Source organism: Porites lutea, chromosome 4, assembly GCF_958299795.1.
Source record: "Porites lutea chromosome 4, jaPorLute2.1, whole genome shotgun sequence".
Classification (NCBI taxonomy): Eukaryota; Metazoa; Cnidaria; class Anthozoa; order Scleractinia; family Poritidae; genus Porites; species Porites lutea.
Window position 1 is genome coordinate 6,738,432 of NC_133204.1, and position 27,057 is coordinate 6,765,488.

General features: G+C 40.0%; 1 protein-coding gene across 1 annotated transcript; it reads left to right on the forward strand.

Annotated features, from left to right (window-relative positions):
- Nucleotides 1–1,295: 1,295 nt before the first annotated feature.
- LOC140935503 (two pore channel protein 2-like) lies at nt 1,296–26,580 on the forward strand. The gene is made up of 29 exons (XM_073385055.1): nt 1,296–1,376; nt 3,175–3,236; nt 3,876–3,952; nt 5,024–5,089; nt 6,369–6,480; nt 7,163–7,279; nt 8,523–8,591; nt 9,074–9,111; nt 10,493–10,559; nt 11,537–11,566; nt 12,025–12,157; nt 12,816–12,881; nt 13,938–14,002; nt 14,557–14,654; nt 14,803–14,884; nt 15,979–16,188; nt 16,925–16,981; nt 17,993–18,034; nt 18,850–18,897; nt 19,880–19,918; nt 20,186–20,232; nt 20,852–20,960; nt 21,312–21,383; nt 21,807–21,892; nt 22,900–22,969; nt 23,836–23,918; nt 24,136–24,217; nt 24,852–24,914; nt 25,616–26,580. The coding sequence occupies exons 1-29, from the start codon at nt 1,334–1,336 to the stop codon at nt 25,796–25,798; spliced, it is 2,316 nt and encodes a 771-aa protein (XP_073241156.1). The 5' UTR covers nt 1,296–1,333; the 3' UTR covers nt 25,799–26,580.
- The last annotated feature ends 477 nt before the right edge of the window (nt 26,581–27,057 follow it).

Genomic DNA, 27,057 nt, shown 5'->3' on the forward strand with positions numbered 1-27,057 from the left:
TCATTTAATGTGTGATGCGGAGTAGGACTGGCGCGAGCGCTCTTTCCGCGCTTCCGGTGCGCTTGAAGGCCGGCGAAATTTTCCTTTTTGGAAACCGGAAATCCTATTTTCTTTCTGTAATTTCAGGCTACAATGTTAAATAGATAAATTCGTTTCATAACAATATCAATAAACAGTTTCATATGTTTGTGTCTGTACGTCCATAAGTCAAACTTGTCGGTCGTATAATGCCAAAATTTGAGTTTTATTTGAAAGTGTTGAATAGCTTCCCCTTCCACTAAATATCACCTGATCGTCTTTCACCGTTTCGTTTGCAAAAGCTTAACACTTCTTAACCTCAATTTTTACATATGTTAAAGGGGGATAAATTTTATATAACATAACAAAAAATTAGATTGATATATATTGATATAGTGGCGTTGTACTTCTTCAAACTTTGCTTCTCGGGTGCAACGCGCCATGGCGATTCGCGCAATGCGTTGCAAAATCCGGCAACCGCATGTAAACAAAATTTATTGAGGTTAGTTTTAAGGTTTTTTCTCCGTTTTTCTCTCTTAAACAAAACAAGGTAAACAGTAAAAACTGAGGGGAAACTAATTTTGAAGTTTCGAAGTAACAGAAAGACGTATGAGATGTTTTTTTCAAAATTAAAAAGAAGGATGATGGTGATTGAAATTAGCATAATTTCACCTTGCACGAGCTGCACGCATTTATAAAATACACGTCATCTACTGCTGTCTTTTAGTTTTGCTAGGGATGACATGGATGAGATTTTCCTTCGTGTTTTAGACAGTACTTAGTTGTTTTTGTTTTGGAATAACATCGACATTGGCAAGTAGCAGAACGAAAATATAATTCAGTGGTAGAGCCATGGAAGTAATAAAAGAAACCCTTTAAAAGAGATGTTTGTCTACTCCAACTAAACCTCCCGCAAAAAATAGCAACATTTGCCTCTCGGAGGCAGCGTACCAGCACAAAGTAACGAGGAAGAAGTGCAAGAAAACAATTCAAGCTGCCATAATTCAGTGACAGCGGCAGTGTCTAATGTACAAACCACATCGCAAGCCCTGACCGAAGTCGAAAACAAGCGACATTTCTAAGCAGAGTCCCAGTCCACTGCATCACACCTTTTTGCTCGGACGCGCTCGTTTCACCGCCCTACCTTTATCCGCCCTGGTGCTACTATTCAACAACCGTTCAGATACCGGGCTCGGTCGGGGGAATGGAAATGAGTGGAACGGCCTGGAACCGCGAATGGTCAGCGACCTGTCTCGTGAGTATGAGGATGTTGTTGCTTTTAGCTTTTTAGGGAGTCTTTCCCCTTACGAACTAAATGGAACCCATGGAAGTTCAGAGCCCAATCGTGGAAAGTGACGGTAAGGACATTACACATTTTGAATACGTATCGTATCACAAATATTAGGACAGTTTGTCCGGCACTGTTGCGGAGATACGTCATTGAAATTGATTGGAAACTGAAATTCGAAGTCATTAAACCAGCTGGGACAAACTGGAACCTTCGTTGAATAATATTATATTTGTGCAACTTACTTGGACGTGTCCGTTACAGTACAGCTTGCCAGTTTCCATCTGGCAATTTACTTTATAATAATGACAGGCAATTTAGAGTGCAGATTAATAACTCAGTTTGACTTGGCTCGAAAAGAGTTTTGATAGAAAATCGATTTACCGTGAACAGCTGATTCAGACATACGTCCGCTGATAGGCAGATACTGGCAACCTGGAGGATTGGCTGTGCTAGAGAATGTCGAACGTCGAGAGTGATCTTTGAGTTTTGGGCGCGTTCCGTTCAGCCCAAAATTGCAAAATTTTGGCCGGAAATCAAATGGTTCGGTCAAACTGGAATATTAAAATTTGGGACCAAAGGAGGTCTACGTGACCGGTCTTACCGTTCAGACCGAAGTGTCGTTTTCGATATGACATAATTAGGCCTAGGCTAAACGTCGAACTTTTCATGAGACAAACCAAAGTTAGTGAGTCAAGTTAATGAAAAGTTTGTCGTGTGACTGGCTCAGTCAAGTTCATTTGAAGGAGTTTGGATTGCCCAACACGTTCTGTCCATCTGCTTCAGATGGAGAGAACATCTAAAGATCATCTCTGGGACAAACATCGATCTTCACATGCGATGAACTAAACTAATGGATTAAAGATTTGTATGATAATGTATATTTAGCCTCGTTCCGAAGACAATTTCTTAGTGATATGATTGGTTTGACACATCCTAAGTTCGACGTCTGACCAACAGATGATCTTAACTTAATTTAGGTCAACCCAAATTAGAGTTTGGTTCGTCTCTTGAAAAATTTGATGTTTGATCTATGCCTTATTGTTCCTAGTATACAGCTCTTTTGTGTATTGCTTACAAGTAAAATAATGAAATACGTAGAGGCTTGGGCTGGGTCTGTGCAACTGGAAATGTACATTCCATTGGGCACATGGAATTCCCAAAATTTCAAACTGGAATTTTTGTTGAATGGAAAGCACCCTTAGTTTTAAATCCCAGTTGTTTACACAAAATGTCACACTTTGGTGATTACACTACCTGTGTCTATTGAAAAATCATGGTTGTTGTCCAATACTTTAGCTATGGATACTAAGGTCAATTCGAACCTCTCCACAACTGCTACCTTGGAAACTGAGGTAACTGGCCATTGAGTGGTGGCTGGAAGGGGTGGAATGTGATACCAATTTTGTAGATTTTTCAGGAAATGTTTAGAATACCGTAAAATTCTGAAAATAAGCCCCGGGGCTTATATTTTTCAAAGGCCCTCTTGGAGGGGCTTATTTTTGGAGGGGCTTATATTCAGAGGGGCTTATCTACGTAGGGAAATTTGCGTTTCAAAATCGATTGGGCTAGCCTTATAGTCGGAAGGAAATTTACTGTTTTTGCTTTGTTTTACTTTGTATTTGAGGGCAATTTCCAAGTACAAGCCCCCCAGGGGGCTTATATTCGGAGGGGCGACGTAAAGGAGGATTTTTTGCGTTACAAGTTTGTGGGGCTTACATTTGGAGGGGCTTACACAAGGAGGGGCTTATTTTTGGAATTTTACGGTAGTCTTTTCTAAGAATTATAATGATATAAGCATCTGAGCACTGATAACGGAGGCTGTCAAAATGTGATATGGACTCATTTGTTGATATGTGTTGTATCAGATACATCGCCGATAGAACATGCAATCAACCAAGCAGCTGTTTTTCTTGAAGATGCTGCTAAGGTAACCAATTTTACCTCCACTATAAATATGTATTTGTTTACTGATTCCAGAACAGTGTTAGAAATACAATATATCTTTGAACCCTGAAGTTGTTTTGGTTAGATATTAGTGCCTATTGTTACTGTGCACTTGCGGCTATGTAGAGCTAAGGAGGCATTAATTTCTAACTAAACTGAAAAATTGTGTTAAACAGTTTATAAAAATTGAGATTTTGGTAGCAATTTCCTTAACTAAGGATTATGATTCAATTGACTCAGTATCTAGCATTAAAGGTTACTTTATAAATTAAATCTTATTTGTGTCAATTAATCCAGTGTATTTCAGGCTGAAGAAGCCTTTTTACATCAGTGTGTGTGTGTGGGGGGGAAGGCAGGGTGTCCAAATCTCCCACCTCCCATGCTTTGCTTTCGCGGCCTCCGCCCTTTTTTGATCCCAGAAAAATTAAGCATTGCTGAGTAATTTCTCCCGCTTCCTGCCATTTTAGAACTCCCACCTCCCAGCCTTTCTCTCCCAACTCCCTTATCTGGCTCCCTTCCCTTATTCTTCTGGGCTCCTTCCTCCCTTTTTTTTCCTCCACTATCACTTGCTTCTTGTGCAATGACTTAAATCACTGGTGGCAACTTATGTTTTGGTTTGCAGTATAGATCAATCCACCACAAAATGGACAGTAAGTCTCTGTGGATGTACAGATTGTACTACAGCAAACCTGTTCGATGGTAAGTCCATCATATACAGATAATCTAACAATAATGATACATATAGAATGAGGAAAATGTGAACTGCGGAAATACAAATTTAAGGAAGATATGATCGTTGCAGTGTAATTGCAATTTAAACAATTGCAAATTAACTGAAAAAAATTTCTGGACCTAAGACAGGATTCAAACCCATATTTATTAATGATGATGATTAAATATGGCAGTGTTATGATCATAGAGTCTTGGCCCTTTGTCTAGAAAATCTAACATTTATCTGTGATACAACCCACCCCAGTCTAGTCAGAAAGGTTGTACCACTTTTTCTGGTGGCTACTCTTTTTAAATAATGGCTAGGTGGGTATAAGTTGCCTTGAAAATTATGCGAGTAGATGTAGGAGTCAAGGCCAATAAATTTAACACCACAAGGTTGCAACAATTTCAACTGAGGTAAAGATCGCCATACACAGCCAGCTTTATTTTACTGACTGGTGCTCTGGACCAAGTTTGGACTCACAACTTCTCAGACTCATCAATAATTCACAAAGAAAATACAAAGGAAATTAATGTTTAATGAGTGTTTGGAAATCAGATGTAAAACTGCTCATTTTTGCATCCTTTACTTCTCCTTCCAAAATCATTTTGTTTGAGATGTAATATCAAGCATTCAACACGGTGTTTCATCACCAGATGAAACACCTTGAAGTTTGTCGAAAATACTCCACTGCGCATCGTACTTTCAACTCTCTTCTCAGTATTTCATGCATCTGGTGATGAAACACTGCTTCTCATGCTTGATATATTACCTCAACAATCCTATTCTTAGCCACTACTGAGGAGTACCTTCTTGGAAATATGAATTGACGGCTGAAATAATCTCAGGCAATGTTTGCCGCAATAATGGCATTGCCCCTGCATGAGTATGGGCTCCTGTCAACCAGTTCCAGAAACATTTTTTGGGTTCATTGCTTCTGCATGTGTTGCAAAGTTTTACACAAGGGTTTCAGAGTACGATACAAGAAGAAAACATGGCACAACTTGGATGGTACCATTTATGTAAAAATGATTACTTTTCTTTTTCTTTTTCTTTAGGGGATTCTCCCTTATCATATTTCTGAATCTTATGTTGGCGTTTGTCGAAAAGCCTTCTTCTTTTACGTGAGTACCTAAAAAAGTATTATAAAATTAAAGTACCTGAAAATGATGATGTTAATTTGTAGAATTGTAAACTGGGTTCAATTTACTTTCCATAAAAAAAAATTATCTGTCCTTAAACTATGGATTATTGGTATGCTTTAAATGCCAACTACATGAAATTACAGTCAAATATGCTGTATGTGGACAATTGAGTGGTACAAAATTGGCCATCCCTTTAACACCACACCAAAGGTAGGTTAAAAATGGAGTGATTGAAAGCTGCTTGGACCGTGACTGTGTCCACTTATGGGAGCTGTGTACCTACGCGAGGTGTCAGGTGGCAAAGGTTGAACTTTTTAATATAAGAATTGTCAAATTGAAAAATAAAAACTTTGAAACTGTTTGACTATTCTGATAAAATTAAAGTTCAAAGTTTATGGCATCCCAGGGTGGATGTGTTGGCACTTAAGAGAAGTTTGGGTGTGTACTACCTTCAATACTCTGTTTAAAAATCATTCATTTCACTACCCTGCTCAAGACAAGGGACCATTTTTCACAACCCATACAGGTACAGAATTATGTGATTTTTACCACTGACATCACATCTTATTAGTTTAACTTGTTTTCGAAAAAAATTTTTAGTATCATTAGGGCTATTTATACGAGGAAAAATAAGACGCGAACTTTCCTTATAAACGGCACATTTCGTCTAAAAAAAGACGCGGCTTAGCTAAGACGCGTCTTATTAGATAAGACATGCTCGTATAAATGGTACAGTTCGCATCTAATTTGTCCTCGTATAAATGGCCCTATTGTTAGTATCTTGGTCCACTGCCAATGTTCACACCTGCTTATGCTTCCACTCAAAGATGCCAAAAAGTGAAATTACAAGTTAACCCTGTTTGAGACTCAAAACCCCCAAAACCATACCCTGTTCAGCGGCACGACCTCTTTAGGCCATATAAGGGAGTGTTTCACTTGGGTTATCCAAGTAGCTCCAAACATATGAGTACCAACGCTGCACACCCAAGGTGTATATTTAAGCCTTTGCAAGATCATGGCCCTTTCATGGAGAAAAAGTTGCCATAGCATCCACTCCAGATATATTTCCTTTTCTCCCATTTTCAGCACTGGAGGCAAAAAGTGTCAAATAATCAGTTTCCATGAGTAAGCTATGACTGTACAGCTTAAGAATTTCCTTCAAAATATTTAAGTAGCCGAATAATTTCATACCCAGAATTATTTTGTACTGCCTCAACTAGTGATGGCTGGCCCTGTTGTTATCAATATTGCTTTGAAGGTCATCCTCTGATCCTCGTTTCCGTGATAAAAGACCTGACCCTCCTTGTGGAGTCACAGAGAGCCTGGAACTCTTCTTCCTCATTTGTTTTGTTTGTGATTTAGTTGTCAAGGTAACACTCACTCACAACTTGTACCTTCTTTGAAATGTGCTGCATTGTTGTAATTTCCATAAAACAAATCAAAGAAATCTTGTCTAGAGCTGACCCAATTTAAGGCATTTTAAACATTCCCACACTCTTAGGTTGATTTTGCCCAAAAAAATGTGGAAGAGCAGGGTATTAAACGATAGGTTTTGTGTATACTACTAGGGCTTTAAAAGACCAACTTCTTAATGTATGAAAGCTTTGAGCTTTTTGGGCGTGGGTGAGAGAGTAACAGAGGCGTGAATTTTAATCAAGATGTTGATTTTTGTTTTCTAGCTTAGTAAAAAAAGCAGTATTTTTATTGTATTAAGAAAATAAACTGACACTGCTTAGTTTGTTGACAGTTGGTTATTTAACAAATAAGGACGCCTTGACTGTGCTCTGTTCTGTTGTAAAGCACGCAGGACGCGGCTAGAGCACGAAAGAAGTATAGGGGGAAACACAAGATGCAAGAGAAAAGAGCACAGTCAAGGCTTTTTTTATTTGTTTTATGATAAAGGAATCCATTAAGTACCCCGCGCATTACTTTCTAATTTTCAAAACTTTAGCTCCGTGTTTCATACTCCCATAAAGCACACTTTTTCAACCAATTAGAGCGCGTAATATATCTGAACTTTTTTATAATTTCAATCATTGACCCGTTTTTCAGAGCCATGTTCTTGGAAGGCAGGAATTTATCAAAAGCAGATGGCTTTTATGTTATTGTTTGGTTCTCACGATTTCTTTTATCGACGTTTTTGTGTCCCTTAGTACTGGTTGCAGTGAGGTAACTAAGTTTGCTTTCATACAGGTTAAGCATCACATTTACGTCAAACGACAAACGCCAATTTGTACCACGTGATCAAGTTTCCCCTTCACTTGTCGTTTACTGTTCATTATTTCTACACATAAATTAGTAGTTTCACACAATTTTTGATCCATAAGAATTGTTTTGAGCTCTTTTTATTTGCTCATTTTCTATTTTGAGATATTCTCAACTTGAATCAGACGTTTGCCGTTTATGTGAAGCTTAAACTCTCTGATAATTAACTTAACGTGAAGCTTAAACTGTCTCATAATGAACTTAAACTGTTTACCAAACGTGAATCAAGAGAGTCCCCAATAGGGTTCTTCAATCCCGTAATCCCGACCTAAGATTTCGAGCAATCCCGTAATCCCGAGGGCTATTTTTGGCATCCCACCTCCCGCGCATACTTTTAATCCCGAATCCCTCCCTGATTTTGCTGTAAAAATTCGAATCCCGAGCTTCAAACTAGGGAAATCCCGTATCCCGGAAAACCTATTGGGGACCCTCAATCAACCATTTCTCATAAACAGCTTAGGTTTGCAGGTAGAGTTTTAGTTCTTCGCTCTGTTTCGGGACCACGTCGCTCAAAAAAGTGAACTTAAGGGCAAGACTAGCTTAAAGAAAAAGTATTGGTTTCTCTGTCCACCTTCACAAAGTGCCAGGTATTGGCACCGGAGGAACTCGCGAGCCACAAAATGAAATTAGGATGACATATAATAAAAAACTTACTTATAATAAACCACATTTTTTAAGGCCTTGTCTGGTTAAGGCTGATTTAGCAACAGAACGGGAATGCCAACTGACGACGAGAAAGCGCGCGGAAAGGACTTAACGCTACTTCCGGTGCCCATTTTGCCGCTCTGCGATTGGTCAAGCCAGTTGTTTGATTTGCGCGCGCCGTCCCCAACTGACGTTCTCGTTCTGTTGCTAAATCAGCCTACTTAGTGTTGGCCCGAGGTGGTTGCAGTGTAGCTCGCGTGCAGAAATAGAGGACGTCCGAACGCAGACATAATTGTAGTGTGGACCGAGCTAAGAGGTTATAATTCTTTAATTGCTCCAGTTCCAGATTCATTACCGTAACCATAAACTCGCAGCAAATTAACTTTTAGACCCAAAAAGTAGTCTCGATGATGATGAGTACTAGATCACCGCAAAAACTATCATGCATAGTTATGTCATGTTCACACAAGTGTATAATGTAGTAGTAATGATTTCTTTTCAGTCTGTCAGGATCCGCAGACTTCTTAGGCCTTTCTTTTTGATACAAAATTCCTCACTGATGAAGAAACTGGTGAGTTCTGGTCTACATAAAGCTTAAGAGTTATATCATGAAATTTGTTAAATAAAACTTTTCAAACTTTATTCAACGCGAACGCGATTGACGGGCGAGGAAGGAGGAAGGAACTTCCTATTCTTCTACCTCTCTCGCGCGACCTTCGTGTACGCGCGTTTCCCTTTAAAGCTTTCCCTCCAGAGAGGAGATTTTGTTAATGCTTTTGGCAGCAAATGCAGGCATGTATTTCTGTACAGGCACCAATCTCGTCAACACTTTCGTAAAGCTATTTACCCAGGGTTTAGACATGTTAGAAAAATTCGGCAGACAATTTCTGGTAAACGATTACCCTTTTCAGCTGCTCTTCAGGCATGTCTGGAATAATCGACTTAAAAAAAACACTGTTATATTTGCGTTTGGAGGTAGATTTTCTTGCCCCTTTGCCAAGGAGTTATCCTGTATTGAAATTAATCTTTTGACTGTGGATTGTCTTCTTGCAGCTGCGTGCTATAAGAAGAACTGTTCCGGAAATTCTCAGGTACCATTGCATAATTTTATAGAGAAGACGTTATGATCAGTAAGGTTTCTGCAACTTTCAAACATTTTCAGCGTTTTGTTAGTAAAACTTAACAGGAGTTGCTTTATAGCTCGTAGAGATATCCATAAAAATTCAGAGGGTTTTTAGTAACGTGTAATAAGAATTGACTTGCATTTTTTAGCACGTCTCTGTTTTCAACTCGGCGTGAAGGCAACACGAAATTAATATACGTAAGAATGTAGAGCAAAAACATAAATCAATTCGCTCCGACGGAGAGCCAGTCAGCTCGAAACGTCAGCTTAGGAATATACTCTTTAGAACCGAGTGGAAACAAAGTAAAGTTGGCAGGAAAAACGCACGACGACGGCGACGGCGACGACGACGGCGACGGCGACGGCGACGGCGACGGCGACGGCGACGGCGACGGCAACGAGAACGAGAACCGCACATGAAAGCGATAGGTCTAGGCATCAAAGTTTTTCGTACATTGTTTCTTTGTGGTAATTGCAATACTTAAATTAAGAAAACTTTTCGAGGAGGAGATTTAACTTTAAAGTTTTTTCGCGATTTCTCAAAAAAACGATACCAGACACCTTCATTATACTTATTTCTACCAGGAAAGTCTACAAGTTTTTTTTATTGAAGGAGGTTAAGTCCTCTTCAGAGCGCAAAATGATAAACTTCTTCTAACATTTGGTAATTTGTCTCCGACATTGCGTCATCTTGCTAAAACTCGTAGTAGAATGACGACGGCTATCACGTTTTCCCGCTAAAATGACGCTGGTTCACTCGCGTGTACTGCTTAGCATTGTAAAAATTCCATCCTCGAAGTCGTCCTCGTCGAGGTAGGCTCAACTACTTCACTTCAGTTTCATGGAAGACAGAGTCACAAGACGACGATTTGTTTTACCTTTCTCTAAACTTAAGTACGTCCTTTAGAATTCAGCATTAGAAACACTCAACACTTGAAAAATTGAATACGAGCGATGAATTTTGAAACAGCGCCAATTCGTTTTAAGTGCCGTCACGTTTTCGCCGCCGTCTCCGTGGTGGTTGCTTAAGTTCACGAGTAGCTCACTGTGTTCTGCTCTAGAAAGAACAAAACGTGACAAAGCTCAGAAAGGAACAAAAGTAACACAAACTCAACCTACTTTTGAAAAGTAACACAGTTGAGCACATTTAGACGCCTGCAGGGGCTGTTATGAGTTTTTACCAGGGTGTTGGGTCCGAATCCGGGGGCAGTTAGACAAGACTGAAGGTGGACGTCATCACTTACATCTCACGTTTAGATGATAGCAGTTACCTTTGCTTGTACAACTGGCCCCAGACCCTTAGCATGAATGTATTCCATGAGCTTAACATATTTGTCTCTCAATTTCAGTGTGCTGTTCCTTCTGGTGCTTCATTTGTGGTTCTTTGCCATGTGTGGCATGCTTTTGTTTCCACAAGTAGGTCACTTAATCTTTACTAAGACCCTATCCACACTAATGCGCTTTTAAAAGTATACGTTTTCGTTGTCATCGAAAACGCAACGATCGATTCGCGTCCACACTACCGTTTTGATGCGTTTTCGACTGTTCGCACTAAAACGTTCAAAAACGTTCGAAATGCACGTTGTGACGTAAGTTGAACTCTACGAGCATACTACAAAAACACGCGCCTGCGATATTTTCAGTCATCGTTTTCATTTTGGTGCGTTTTCAGCCGTCCTCACTAATACGATATGTATGCGTTTTCGTTTTGATCTACTTTCAAGAGCGTTTTCAAATCGATGCGTTTCGATGAAAACCCTCAGCGTATTAGTGTGAACGGAAGGCCTAAACGCATCAAAATGTACGCGTTTTTAAACGAAAACGCATTAGGGTGGACGGGGCCAAATAAGAAGTTCTAGTTCTAGTTCGAAGTTCGCACGCTACGAGAAATCAGGTAAGGTTAATCTTACCAGTGGTCTTTCATTACACTTCAGTTTAACTGCTTTGCGCTAGTTGATTGGCTAAAGAATGCCCCGCCACTTTGGTGACAGTCAGGAGAAAAATCAAAACTAATCCTGATTCGCGCGCTTTTCTCACGCTTGGCGTAGGTCAGACGCTTTTTGTTCGAGTTTTGATTGGTTCGGTTTATTAGGCCGATTTAGTAACAGAACGGGAACGTCAGTTGACGACGCGCACCCAAACCAAGCAACTGGCTTGACCAATGGCAGAGCGGCAAATTGAGCACCGGAAGTCGTGTTTAGTCCTTTCCGCGCGCTTTCCCGTCGTCAACTGACGTTCTCGTCCTGTTGCTGAATCAGCCTAGTGTGTGCCTCAGTTCTGATTGGCCAGCTGCACGTAAGATCCCGCTTTAATGAAATTAATGAAATTCATTTGTGCTGCCAGGCTGATCAATCTTTTTTTGTTTTTCATGTGATTTTTTCGCCAACTTGAAGTCTAAGCTGAGGAAAAACAATACCCTTGCGGTAATGTGCTTTTATTTTTAATGTTTGCTATTTTCCGCTATTTTCCAAGACATAAGAAACCGGAATCTTTACTCGTTTTAATTGAACTATTTTCAATTCTTTTTAACAGCATTTATTTTGGAGTACCAACCTTTCCAACTTTATCCACTCTTTTTATAATATTCCCTATTTACTTGCAAGGTTAACCTGAGTGTTAAATATCAAGTTCTGATTGCCACCATGTAGGCCCTCTTCTTAACAGTCTCCATTGTTACGAGAGCTCTGAGTGCTGGGAAAGCTTTTATGTGGGCATTGTGTGAACCTTTGAAATTGCATCCAGTCAGCACACTAGTTAATGAAGAGCCTTTTACTTTAGTTGCTGTAGCACTTTAAGCTAGTGTGAGTGTAGGGTAAACTGATGTAAGTGTGACTCGTTAAACATTTATATATTGCTTACGTTCGTATTATATTGCTTTCAGGAAACTGAGTGTGGCTCCCAGAGAAAGGATTTAAAACTCGGTTTGAATTGTGAAGGCTATTACTACTTTTCGTCGTTTGAAGTTTCGTTAAGAAGTCTTCTGGTCCTGTTGACTACTGCTAATAACCCAGATGGTGAGTGGAGATTCTTTGCCTCGTAGATCCCTGCAGAATGCGCAGGGAAAACGTCTGTTGTGCACGAAAAAGGACAAGAGATAAGTGATTGCGAAGCGACAGTGAAGTGTTGCGCGCGGTCAATAAAAAAATTGCATGTTGTTAACCGCTCGTTCCTCTCTCTCAGTGAGCGCGGAGCGCTGGGTAAGTACCGGTGAGGGAAGCGTCTGCAGCCAGTACTAGTTCGTTGCCAGTCGTAATACCCAGTCCTCGACCACACCTCCTATGATTCAAAACTTAGGAGGGGGAGGGGACTAGCCTGGTTAGTCCCCTTCCCCTCCTAAGTTTTGATGCCATCAACTGTTGAACACTGAGCTGAGAGTTTTAGGATCGTTTGAATTGAGAAACCAATATGCGCTATGATTGGTGAAGCCACTATGTAAGCTGTGATTGGGTAATGGTTGAATTGGAAATATATAGACCTCTTTAATAATGGCAGTCCATTAATATGTTCTTTATTATGTATGATAGTTAGCCTTTCTAACCTCTTTAGCATGTGCAAAATACAACTGCGAGCATACTCCTTTCACTGCAGAGCATCATCAGCCAGACAAATTGTCATTTTCCACAGAACCCAATAGAGACGGATTTACCTCTTCTTTAATAAATTCTCTTGTAGTAATGATGCACGCGTATATGAAAAACAGATGGTATGCTGTGTTCTTTGTGACATTTACTATAGTTGGTAAGTCATGTTAAGTCTTATTTTAAAAGCTTTCTTACTTAGCCAATTAAAGCCTTCTTTCCCCTTTGTAACCAGCTACTTAGAACAGTTCTCTAATCTTTTTTAAAACTACTTTTTTTATATGTCGATGATATAGATTTTGTAGACACCTAGTTTTACCCACTTAGCAATTCGTTCCGGTTTGTACTTACCCAAAGCAACAACTATTTGCTAAGCAACAACTTTATCCATCAATTTTCAATGTCAATTACAATGCGTGTGGCCCTCGGTTAGCCTAGGCGCCAGCCTAGGTAGGCACAAGAAAAGAAGTCACATTGAAATATCATCCTGGTAAAATCTAGGCTATATTGTCAATTTATTAGACTCAGCTGTATTATAATGTGCTTTATAGATCGTAAGATGGCAGGCACAAAAATGTGATTAGTAGAATCCAACTGGTGGTCTGTTATCCATGCAGCGTTCTGATTGGTTGAGCTACTACTAGGCTATATGTTATAGCCCACTAGTAGCGAAAAGCGCCCGCTTTGAAAACCAAAACAATGGCGGCTGAATCGCGTTTTGCTAGCTAAAGTTTTTTTGTCTCGATATTTGTGACCAACTAGTTGGGTTTTACTAAAACAATTAAACCTTTCGCCCTCATGGCCTCTGAGTCAGTAGCCCATGAGGCCGACTATTGACTCAGAGCCCATTCGGGCTCGAGGAAAGATTGTTAAATACACCTGGGGGCTACGCGGCTCGCTCTCCTATAAGAGAACCTACAATCGGCGACAGAATTAGTTGAGACACTTCACTCAACGGAATTTCTGACGTTTTACTGGCTTCAGAAGGGGAAAATAAAAGCTTTTCCTCTCTGATCACCTCCATGCAATGTCGTGCCGCTGTTCGAACTAGAATGGAGGGGAGGGGAGAAAGGTATGTCATTTGTTCTCTGAAGTTACCCTATTTGAGTACAATAATGTCTCAACAATTGTGTCGCCAATTCTTGTTGCAGGCCAAGAGAAAAAAAGCACTGCCCTTCATGCTTTAAAGTTAATGGTACTCTTTTCTTTCTTACAGGACTTTACTTCTTTTTGAATCTGTTGACTGCTGTTATCTACAATCAGTTCAGAGGATTTTTGACCGTAAGTCCTGTTGAGCGAGTGCATGTCAAATTTTCGGTTTTCTCCCGGTTATAATAACCTAATGGTTTGGATTTATGGTAGCTGCATTTATTTATACACCGTATAGTAAAATTTCAGCAGATCTGTGTTTAGAAAAAACTCAGTAAACTATGATTGAATTTCAATGTAACTGTTGGCTTATGCTATATTCATGAAGTAAAACTTCAAACTATTTACAAGGAGGTGTTAAACTACCTTTGGACAGGCCTCTTTACACAGTCTACCAAAGAGGTCTGCTTTGTAGTTTAGCTTTGAAACAGTCAATGCTAGATAACTCTCTTGTTTGCCAGTCCAAAGAATTTCACATACTCAAAGACTTGTAACAATTGGGTTAACGAGAGATCAAGAGATCCATTTTAAGCAGAGGTACTTCAAAAGCGGTCAATTTCAATTGCGAATATTGTCGGGAGCAGAAAGACGGAGAAAAAGTGCCGAGTGGGTACTAGAAAACTCAGTTTCCTTATATGATGTTTATGTCTCAGGAAAATGAAAACTATTTTTTCACTCTCTTTAAGAGTTCACTACAAGCAAGTTTCTTCCGTCGAAGAGTTGGTATTAGAGCTGCTTTTGAGGTTCTTCTTCAAATTCAAGATACAGACAGCGACCTTCCTTTGTAAGTAATATATATTACTATTCAACTCATCGTTTTGCAGCAATGTTGAAAAACAAGTTGCACGTTTTTGTTGCCTGTTTTTCTGTACCTTTACTTTTTTTGTTTCGGAAATGATACTCGAATATAGACATTATGGTTTTTATTGCAGAGGAACGATAAGCACTGCAGATGCCAGGCAAGCCATTGAAAGAGCAAAGATTGGCTCACGAGGTGGACAACGCGTGCTTTATGTAAGAACTAAGAATATTTTGTTACCTTTGGAGCTTCTAGTTGCATTTTGAACAGTTTCAACTGATTGTTGAGACAATTTCGTGATTGTTCTTGTTTTACATAACTGTTCTTTGTGATTGGCTGAAACATTTCGCGCCACTTTCTTCGAGATCAAAGGATGCGTTCCTTTGAGATGATCCGGATCAGGATCAGTGATCCGAGATCACTCGGATCATGGTAGATTAAATGACCCGATGAATCCACTCTTGACAAGGATTCAACGGTTCATTTGATCTACCATCCTGATCCAGATCATTTCAAAGGAACGCACCCTTAATTGGTGCGTTTGAGCAAAACAAACGTGTTGACGATCGAAACAGATTATTATCGTAGTTTTTGAAAACTTGTCAGACAAACGGTTTTTCAGAGTTCGTTTTTGTTGTTTGTAACGTTTGATATGGTGCTAGGGGGACATATCTGTTGAACACCAAGCTGTTATTTTGTTATTCACGAGTTATTTTTTCAAGTTTTGTAGCGAATAAAGACGCTCATAAACAAAATACATGCTGGGCCGTGACATATCCTGCGAACAATCTCTGCGGGACGCTCTGGCGGCGGGTTGGGAAAAGGAAGGAGAGCTTGCAACTACATCTCTGGAATTTTAATTCCACCTCCCATTCCCCTTTGGCTCCCCGTCGACTGAGCTGTCAGATTTTCGCCAATCAGCGCGAATCGGAAACGAGCGCGAATGTCAACAAACATTGAAAAACACGTGCCAAGGGTGATGACGTCAATACTGAAGTCATCTCCGCCAATCAGCATTTCGCATCGACTTTTTCGATGCAGATATTCAAATTCCAGAGACGCAGTTGCAAGCTGTCCTTCCTTTTCCTGCTCCGCCGCCGGAGCGCTCCGGAGAGCTTGCTCGCAGGCTAACCGTGATACAGCCTCTTTAAGATGCTTTCAAATGCTTCTCGAAATGCCTCTGTAAGAGAAATTCCCGGAAGCTCGCCGCGGCTGTAATACCCCAACCTAACTAACTCGCTTGCTCATAGGTCTCCAAGGAAGTGATTAGTCATTGAAAAGGTATTTTCTTTTCTTTTCGCGTTTGTAGTCCTTGACTCAACATCCAACTGGTCACCTAACAGCAAAGCAATTCCAGGACTTGTTTGATGTACTAGACCAGGGAGTCAGGCGTCGAGCAAGACCAGCCATGAGCTTTGTAGAGAACAGAGTACTAAGAAAGATTCAAATCCTTGTCTCTAACAAATTATTTGATTACACCGGCGATTTTGTGTGTGCAGTGAATGTACTACTCGTGTCTGTAAGTATGAAAGCCCCATACTGGTTCTCAGAATTTCAAACGTGCGTGACCCAAGGAATACAGCCTGGGCATGAAAAGGGGAACTTAACCGGGTGGGGGGGCTACTCAACAAAGTCTTCTGCGGGGAGGCTCAGCCCCAATGTCCAGCCACTTGCACCCTTTTCACATACCTACTTACAAAGAATGAAACCATTGAATGATAAATCCCAACCTTTGCCTGAAGCCTGAAAAAGTTTTCGAGAGGAACGTTTCCAAGTAGGACGTTATAGGGGATGCCTCTCCCCCGGAGAAAAAAGGGCGCGCGAGAGGGGAAAAAGACGTGTTTAGTTTCCTTCCCTCCTTCCTCGCGCGTCTTTGTTTCCCGCTTCCTTTCTCCTTTAAACACCCTCTACAAAGACTAACATAGATTGTTCGCCCAGTCTTTATAATAGATGACGTCCTGGAACCTGCTATGAATTGGATGAATTTAGCCTGCTATGAATTTAAGACAGTATTTTGGTAAAAACTTAGTAAAGATTGAGGACAAATGTTTAGCCTCTTCTATAGAAAAGGCATGGCAAAGGTTCTCTTACAAGATCATTGCATGCAGAACATGAACCTTCGGAGTCTTTGACTCCCTCGACGCAATTATTTGTTTATCCTTTGTTGGCCCCCTAAACGTCCATAAGGTACGGGTAAAAAAAGCTTACTTAGAGCCTGCACGACAATTCGTACGCGGTTATTCTTTGACTTTCAGTTTTTGTTGGACTATGAACAAGTCACAATATGGGTGAACAGAAACTCGCATTTGGCGGTAAGTGGTGATGTTCATGTCTTGTAATGTCTGACTGAACAATATTCTTTCAGTCATCAAAGTTCCACAATAATACACTGCTAACAATCTCCCAGTATACCTTCAACTTTCAAGATCGATCGCCGAATTAAAGCGTACATCGAGATTATTTCAATCACGCGTCAAACAAGTCGGAGGAAAATAAATATTGCCCCGACTGTCATAGTTTCTGGAGTCCGCAAGGCAGATTACACTCGCCATAAATTTATATTTCGTGCGCTTCGTGAGATTGACTTCGCCCACTGACTTTCAGATTAAAACATTGCGCGGTCTTGTAGCAATCTAGGGTGTACCGTTCCAAAAGTATAGATTTGGAACCGTTTTAGCCTAAAAACGAGGGTCATCTACATGACACGAAGATATCAGAAATATTAAAAAGTGAGTGTTATCATTTGGCTTGGCTCGATTTCCGGTGCTCTCTCGGTTTTCCCCAAGAAGGAAATAGGGACCTTACGATCCGACAACGGGGACGTCCATGAAAACGTCACTGAAAAATAGGCTTCCGCATCCTTTTAGACGTTTTCGCGATTATCTTAATTTGCCATGTTACTTAAAAGAAGGGAATTTTGGTTGGAGCTGAAGAGAAGGGGCCGCGCCCGAGATCAGACAGGGATGGTAGAATTTATCGCCTTGCCGTTCCCGTACTCAAGTAAACTTAAAATGTGGTCATTTCACGTCGTTGTTGTGCAGGGACAACAAAGAAATGTACAAAAAGCGTGATGCACGTGCAGAGTTCTTGTTTCGCTCATTAAACCTATTGGATTTTTGACGTTCTCCTTGCCGTCGCCGTCATAGTTTCATAAGGTCCCTATTGTTGGTTCGGGGAGGGAGCGCGGTCCCATTTCTTGAACAGCGGCTCGAAAGCCTATCATTTGGCGCGAATTGAATTATTCACGCAACTCAGTTACATTAGATACTACAGTATGTTAGTTACTGCTCCCTTGACACCTGATAATTTCGCGTTTTTTGCAGATTGCCAATTTAATTTTCGTGTTATATTACCTCTTAGAACAGGTAAGGAAATGCCAGTTAACTTTTTCCCTGTGCGCGCATTTGTTTATTGTTCTCACAAACATAAGGCCGTAACTTAAACGACAGTGTAAAGCTTACACCATCTTCCTGTCGCTGTTGTGTGAAACGTTTTCACTCTCAAAATTGTAAAACTGTCAGGAATTTCAATGATTTCAAGGGATTTTGTCCAAACAATGCCTCCTGAAGTTAGTCGTGCCATTTTCTAATCATTATTGCTAGACGGGACCAAAACTGTGTTTTTACTTTTTCATTTTTGTCGAGGCGTCATTGTTCTCCCCCTTTTTTCCTTTGCTGGGTATTTACTAGACTTTTAGGCGGGAAAGTCTCCACGGAAAGCCCGCGCGAGGATCGTGAATTTTTTTCAAAAACTTACGGGTGAATTGCTTATGAAGAGTTTATTGGGATTTTTTGATGAACTTTATTGTTTCTTTGTGTTTTTCCGGTTTGACGAAATCGTGTTCATCTCGGTTTGGTTAGAAAGATCTCGTCCCCCGCGGAGGTTAAACTTTGTCAATGACCCTGTAAACTGATAGTATTCCAAACGCCAGAAGCGTTGTTGATCTGCACGGGTTGAGGTTTGAATGGGTTAAGATTTTCCTAACATTTTAATTTTTTATATTGATTTACATGAGGGCAGTCAATTCCAGCAGTCTCTGGATTATCCTATTTTGTTTTTTGTCTGTTTGTCATATATTTTCTTTTCCCTCGAACTATTCGCCTCTTTCCCTGTACTCTTACTCCTGCTGCGATTCACGTATTCAGTCTAGTCGTATGAATATTTTTTCTTTTGGTTGTAGTTGTTGAAGCTGTGGGCCGTTGGATGGCAGAGATATCGATCATCTTTGGTATGACACTGTCGGTAGCCGTACCAAATAAAGTTATTAGCATTTCAATGACGTAATGTATTTGATAAAACTTTTAAAAAATCCCGACTCTGTAGTTATGATATTGAAATAAAAACTGCTAATGTTTTAGAGAGAACTAGTGTAAATATAAAACATTTTGCCTCGTTATTAGACTCTTTTTAGCCTAGTTTTACCAACCACTTCCTTGGTAGCCGATCAAGTACAGTTTAATTAAAGCTTACCAGTCCCTTTTCAAGTGGCTCTTAGCCTCTTTTTCGAAACGAGGCGTGTTGCACAACCATACAGACGGAAATGCGAATGCGAAATCGCATTTTCACGTGAAAGGGTGAGCATCAGGAGCCTCTTTGAAAAAGAGGCTTAAGCCCCGTGAAAACGGGCGCAACTTTGTTGGTCAACAACTCCCAACATTGTTGGATTTTATATATTGCGTCCGTTTGCGCACCTTGTTGCATGTTCTTTAGAGATGTGTGCAAAGGTTGAAAGCGGTCAATCTTTTCAGCCAACAGCTCCAAACATTTCTTTTGTTCCGTGATCGCCGGAGCGTAGCGCAACAATGTTAGATCCGTTTGCACAGCTCTTCGAACAACTAGTTGGGGCCACGCACGCGCATCACACTTGGTCTCGTTGGAAACAGTAACGCCATAACTTTGCGTGATACGCCAACACCCGTGATGGGCCAACACTTGTTGCATCCGTTTGCAGGCCACTGCCAACACGGACGCAACAACCCCCAACCGACACTGTTGGCCCAACTATGTTGGGACTTGTTGCATCCGTTTTCACACTACTGCCTACACGCACGCAACAACAACCAACATTGTTGGGCCAACAATGTTGGGAGTTGTTGCGTCCGTTTGCATGTAGCTTTAGAGTAACTCGGAAATGGACTACTATTGCAGTAAGTTTAGGATGTTTAGGTTAGAACTCCACCTTTTAATGCGTGCATTTTTCAACTCTGTAGGTCAATATTTATTGTGGAGCCATAACACTCTTCTTAGTTGTAAGTATTATTTAACCATTTTATCCGTTAAACCTTTAATAGATTTTAGATGAATGGAAGGGACGGCCTTAAAGGAAAGCTGAATACCGCTAACGTGTTGTTGACCCAGGATATTTGAAACTCGGAGTTATGTGTGGTCGCTATATTGTTTCACATTAAATTTATTTCGCATTCCCACTTCTAATTGTCATGCTGTATACATTATGTTTAAAGTATCGCACGTCCGTACCAATTTTCTAGATAATATGCGTCGTTTAATTCTTGCAGGTTATAGAGATCGTACATGTCAGCCTGTATGGTTCTCCTTTTACAAAGTAAGTGGAATTAAATAACTTAAATTTCTCGACTAACTCAATTTGAACACAAGAGCGGCGCCAAAAGACCATATTAATTTATTTTAGAAATAGCATGAAGTCGAGGGTTATTTCGGGAGATTTCCAGCAGTATTCTCGACTGCAGGCTAGTTCCAGCCTTCTAGTATGCAAACATTTTCATTTTGTTTTGTTTGTTCGAGGTTTTTCTGTGATGTGTTGCGTTTAATCTAAACGCACTCAGATTTCGACAAGACACTCTATCTTCCGGCTCAGTGTGCTTATTCTGAAATAACCTGAGATCAGGCCCAATTTTAGCGGTTCTCATACATTCTCTCTAACGGCTAGCGCTAGAATTGTTTCGTTTAAAATGACTTCGTTTCGCCTTGCCCGCCGGAATGTTATTTACAAAGCGAAACGAAAATTGAGTCTGATCTCAGGTTAATTCCGAAATTTCAGGGGAAAAAACATCCCCAAAATGTGCTCAAATTCGCCCGAAAATATTCCGTCTGAGAATATTGTAGCACGAGATGTATTTAGGTCCTAGTAACGTAATACGTTTGTTCCTGTTAGAATTCTGATGTTTAAGCACAAATTTTTTCATATTCGTATTTACTTTTAGGTCAGACGACGGAAGCTATGAAAGAAGTTCGTTTGACCTGAGAAATCTAACACAAGTCATCAACATTTTGATCACATTTCGTCTGTTAAGAATTGTACCTCATGTCAGGGTAAGTTTTTGGCTTTTGTTTGTCTTTCTTCGCGTTTCATGGGAGAAAGAAGTTTAAAATGTCTTCAGGATGGTTTTCAAGCGAGTGTGATCAAATCGTAGCCAAAGCTATTTCCTGAGAAAAGCAACGACTCTGCACGTGCATTGAACTCAAACCTACACGTACAGTTTTTCATCAATTATCTCTGGTCTTTGTCTCATCAACTTAGTTAATTTCAATCAAGGTCAAAAACTGTAGTTCACCATTAGTTTAGATTTTCTTCCTATTTTTGTGTTAAATGTTTATTACCTTTTTGGTTTGTTTGTTTTGTTTTTGTTGTTGTTTTTTGTCATTTGTGTCTTTTTCTTTCAGGCGCTTCGTCTGATTCTCAAAACATTGTTGAAGTTGTTAAAAAACTTGAGGCCCTTCGCGGGTATTATAGTGGTAAGTTGAAATATTTACATCTCGTGTTCAAAAATAAAGACAGCGGAGTTTCTCTCTTTCTGAATACAACACTAAAACTACTCTTTGGAAGAGTACTGTTATATTTTTTATATAGGGCCTATGTTGCTAGTTGGTTTTAAGTGAAAGGTAGTGGCTTTAAGTTGACATTAGCCATTTTCACAACTGTCGCGCTCCATTTTAAGTTCTTCCAATGAAGCTCGCCTTTGCTGTTAAGAGGTTCAGTGCTTATTCGTTATAAGTTCGTAACAATTGGGTAGTTTTATCTTATTGAATGAAACGCTTTTTGTAGCCATCCTTAGGTTTAGTTGTAAAAATTAAGTGCCCGTTTTTTTTGTTTGTTTGTTTGTTCGTTTGCATATTTTTTTTTTGTTATAACCTGTCATCTTGTATCTTACCCTCTAGGCGTTTTATTATATTTTCGCAATATTTGGAATGATGCTTTTTAATGGTGTCACTGATCCGTCAAATGTTGGGGCCAATAAAACACGGTAAAACACTGCTATTTTATTGTGGCAACAAATATATTTGTTATATAGCTGGAAATTTTTTCCCAGCAGCGCGCGATCTCATTGGTTACTTCGAGGTCACATGACTTCTAACACTGAAACTGTTTCCTACCAAAATCTCTGAGAGGGCAACATTGCAAAATCTCTGACATTACAGCCGGTAACAGTGCACTGCTACGCGCGAATGTTGACCGCTGGTGAGATTTATTTTCATAACTTTGTACACGAAAAAGTTTTTTTTCGTGGGCTATGTAACAAATCACTTAAAGACTGGTCCCTCGGGAAACAGTTCATTGTGTTTCCGTCGCATCTCAATGTTTCGCTCGGCTCCGCCTCGGGAAACGAAATTAACTGTTTCCCTCTAGACCAGTCATTAAGTGTTTAAGATTTTGTTCTTAAACATATGCCTATAATTTGTTTAGCAGAAGCTCGTGAGGTGTGCTGCGTTTCTATTTATATATAACTTGAAGTGAGTTTTCATTCTTTCGCCTTTTGCAACCATTTGAGGTCTGATTATATGTCGTACATGTAACCATCTTCTGTCAGAAGAGGCAAGGAGCTCCTCCTTTATAAACTGCCCAGTTTTCAGGAACTCAACAGACCTTGGAAAATTGCGCTAAGTTCCCATACAATATCAGGCAACGCTCTTTAGAAGCGCTCTCAGGCTGTATGGTATCTATGGCTGGAAATACATTTTCGCCGAAGAAGACTTTTTAGCATTTGCCATGCGCTTTGTTACTCTATTGCTGGAGTATTTCAGTAGTCTTGTTGAAGTGTTTCTTTGCGCCGCAACTGCGTATGCGGAGATGTCTTTGAGGACTGACTACGTTTGTGAGAATAACCAAATGGTATCAGGGTAATCTGTTGGTTGCTAAATTCTATATTACCAAGCTTGTGGCATTTCGTACTATTCTCGGTGGTAAGTAATTGATCTCGTCGCACTAAGGAACACAGTTTTATTTTATTTTGTTTTTCTTTTCTGCCGACAGTATGTATGTTGAGGAATGTGGTTCATTTGACCAGCTACAGTACTACGCAAATAACTTCGACGATTTCTTTGTAAGTATACATTTTTCCATTGAAATAACTCTTTAAAAAGTTATTTTAGAAAGTGCACTCTTATCGACACTATTGATGTCTCAAGTGCGCTGACAAAACTCATTTAAACTAAAACCACCTATTTGCAGCATGATATCTATTTTCTTCAGAACAGGAAATGATAAATATCTTTTTTGTTAATCTTCCCCGTGAGTAGCGATTTTCAAAGCGCGGTCGTGTATTTTGTGCGCTGTACAGTCCTCTAAGAAAATGATGGACTTCCCGGGGTCTGATTCAAGCAACTGGTACTGTCGACTCTAAAAGAGTCATCTTCATTGTTGCTTCATTTGGCTACATTCAGTAAAATAGCCCACGTTTGATATATTAAGATTCTAACGTGACTCCAGGCTTAAGGGTCAAAATTGCAAATTTTTTACCACTCCATTGTCTCGCAATTCCCAGAAGCGATTTGAGCACAAAGAATACCAAACCAAATATAGAAAAATGACCAGAAAGCCTCGAAGTCATGTTAGAGTTTTAATATATCTGACGTGGGCTATTGATAATAGTATCAATTAAATTTTGTAAGCCCATACCCTGAGCAAGCCCTTTCACTTTCTCTTATCTCTGATCTGCCCCTTCCCCAAACAAATACTGAGTGATTCTCGTCAAATATAGCTATCGTGCAATTAGTCGTTTAAGACCGCCAAACCGCCTTGAAATAGTTCTTCACTTTAGCCAGACTTTATTCAAAGAACCTTACGACAAGTATTGCTTTATCAGTGTCAAACGTCCGAAGCTTGGCGTGTCATTAACGTCTTTTAAGGTGTTTCGTCTTGATGACTGGTTTCTAGTGATTGTTTTAATTTTTGTGTGTTATTTTGCAGGCAGCATTGGTGGTGTTATGGGATTTGATGGTGGTTAACAACTGGCATGTATTTCTTAAAGAGTATGCCGAAGTCGTTAATGGGTAAGTCACACAGAGTGCAAGTTAAAACTGCATGGCATATTTCGGACAGAAGTCCTTGAAGTTTTGCTAGATGTAGTTTTTGGCATAATCGATATGGACAAAATTTTGACATCAGTCAGAGTGAAATTTTTGACCAATTTTAAACTATACCTGACTACAGACAGAAATTTTTAATCACTATCAAGTTTGGTATTAATTGTATTGTTCCATGTTCCAGGTGGTCGCAGCTGTACTTTATCGCTTGGTATTTAACGTCTGTTATTCTCATCATTAACCTTTTTGTGGCGTTAATTTTAGAGGTCAGTTCACCGTTCTTTCTTGTACAGTAAAGTTTTTCTGTTGTTGTTGTTGTTGTTGTTTACTTTTCAGCCAAATGGGAGGCGTAGGTCAACACGAGTACTGCCTTTAAAGTTTAAACAAAGTCAGACAGTTAGAATCCGGATTTCTCTTACCCTCGGGTTTTCGAAATTCTAGATAATTCCAACCAAAGCTAGTCCGTTTTTAGTGTCGTCACGCAACGCTCCTCCCCACTAAGGAGGAGCGTTGCGTGACGACACTAAAAAAGGCTGTGTAGCAGACTAAACCAAACCCTACTTCCCCCCACCAGTCAAACACAGTAATTTTACCCCCGAATTTTCAAACCTCCCGATAATTCGAACCAATTTGTTTTTCCGCCAAGGTGGTTTAAAAAACCGGGATTCCGCTGCTCACATGTATTAAACTCAAGTTGTTCACGAGAAGCGAAAAAAGGGGACTTTACTACAGACCTACGCATCTCGGACGAATACTGGCGAGAACGTGTTGCTCCTTTGGCAAGAACTTCACTCATATTCTGGTGTTTATTTATTTCATTACCTATTTTTTATTATTATTATTATTATTATTATTATTATTGTTATTATTATTATTATTGTTATTATTATTATTTTACAGGCTTTTATCAGTCAGTGGGAAACAAAACAGCAAGAACTAAGGGAAAATTCACACTCAGTCATAGTAAGTATACTGATGGGCCTTTCTTACTTTAATGTTGAAAATAATTTGGCTTTTCTCGCAAGGTGTTAGACTAGACCGTACCGAACGTTCTGGCTTGTCGTTATCTGGCAACGAATCGTACAGTCTGTCGATTTAACAGGGAGCAACTGCTGAATGCAAAATATAGAAAACTGCTGTGAGCCACCACAGATATATTCCATTCAAACGATCTGATGATTATAGAATACTCACACTCGCTAGTGTAGAGGTAATCATTACAAGAAGCTTTGCTGTAAATCTATCTATATAATGAGAGAGGAGTGGTGTGACGTCTTGTTACCATGGTAACAAAATTATTGGTTCGTAACTGAGACGGCCATTAGCATTGTCGAACAATGTACCGCTACCGTTTTGTTCCTGAGTGCAATCATGTCAATTTTTTCGATATTTTTTTCTGCTATATTTGCAGGACCACGGTTTACTGAGGTCCAGAAATTTTGCTTCCACTAGCATCATGACGTAACGACTACTCCTCTCTACAGCGATCATTTTTCAGGGCGAATGCAACCTCGTTCCCAAAGTCCTCTCGGAGATTGAGGCAAATGACGCCACTGTCACATGCACGTATTTTGCACTGTGCTCGTGCGGCGTCAATCGAACGAATTTCCTCGATTTTTTTTTATTTCTACCAGTTTATACGAACGTGTGTATTATTTTTTCAGACCGAAGTAACAATGACAGGGGGCGGCCGTTTTCATCAAATCTTCAGCTCTGGACTAGTGGAACCCGCAGAAGCAGAGTTACTGGATGAACTGAGAGGTCATCATCATCACTCATTCCAAAGTTCCGAAGCTGTTCCAAGTGTTAACACTGGTCAGAACGCTGCAGTGTCTTTTCACTTATAGGAGGAGCATTCCCTGTAACAAATACCGTCAAATTTTTTAACCGATCAGCTAAGTTACTCGTTAAGCGTTTATTTGGTTTTTTTTCTCTGATAAGGAATAATTGGATGAGGCAGAGTATTATATGATGAATTATGCAGATCGAGGAGGATGACACCCTCCGGATCCGAGAACTGCATAATTCTCCATATCACACGACAGCCAATTCCAATGGTTGTTTAAGATTCATTCAAAATATTTCCAACTTCAACAAAACGTGCTTGCAATCTCTCTCGTCTTCATAACAATGGCCTGTTCCTCAAAGTTTTAGGTTTTGAAGGAATGTTATTCCTACAGATTATCTTCAAATAGTTTTCATCCATTTAGTGGTAGTCTTGCCACTCTTGGTGTTTTTAGGCAGTAGTTAGTCTATTTTCTCTTCTCTTTTACTCGTGAATTCTTCAGCTATTTTCTCCAGGTACAACTGAGTAACCAAGCCTTCTACTGTCCCTTTTTTTTTTTTTTTTTTGGATATCTGTACAATTTACGTCAATTGTGCGGATACCCACAAGCCCCCCGGTCCTTTGTTAATTTTCTGCCCACACCCTATTTCCTTCCTCACTTTAAGTTTTGGAAATATTACTTGAACAATTACATCAAACAAATTTGGAAAACCACAATCTCTTCTCTTGATTTTTGGGGGAGGTAGCCTGCGAGCAAGCTCTCCTATTTGGGCGCCGGAGTGAAACGAGTCCTCGCGAGAACGCGCGAGCGAGCGGCGAAGCCGTGAGGGGCAGGGCAAGCTCTCCTTTTTTCCATCTCCCGCTCGCGCGTTCTCGCGAGGCTCGCTTCGCTTGCCCAAATAGGGGAGCTCGCTCGCAGGCTATGGGGGAGGAAACATACCCTTCGGGATTTTTACAAGGAAATACGGTTCTATTTCTTGAATCACTAATAGCAGATCTACATGTTTGATGTTGAAGATCTTAAGAAGTTAAATTAAACTTCCCTCCTTTCTATTCTTAGCGCTTTTTATTTCTTAAACAAAGCCAGGTTTCTTTTAGAATTTGAGATGTTTTGCGTCAACTTTGTGTAACACCTTAGAAAACAATTTTATTGTACAGGAAAGAAATTACCGTAAATAAGGCTCTTATCGATTTACTTGCACTCTAGGAACGCTGTTCAACGTACTTATCCGATTACATGTACAAATATTTGTTAAACAACGATGTTTAGAGCTCTTAGTAGTCTTGAATCAACTTTATAGGCTCAGAATACAATGTATT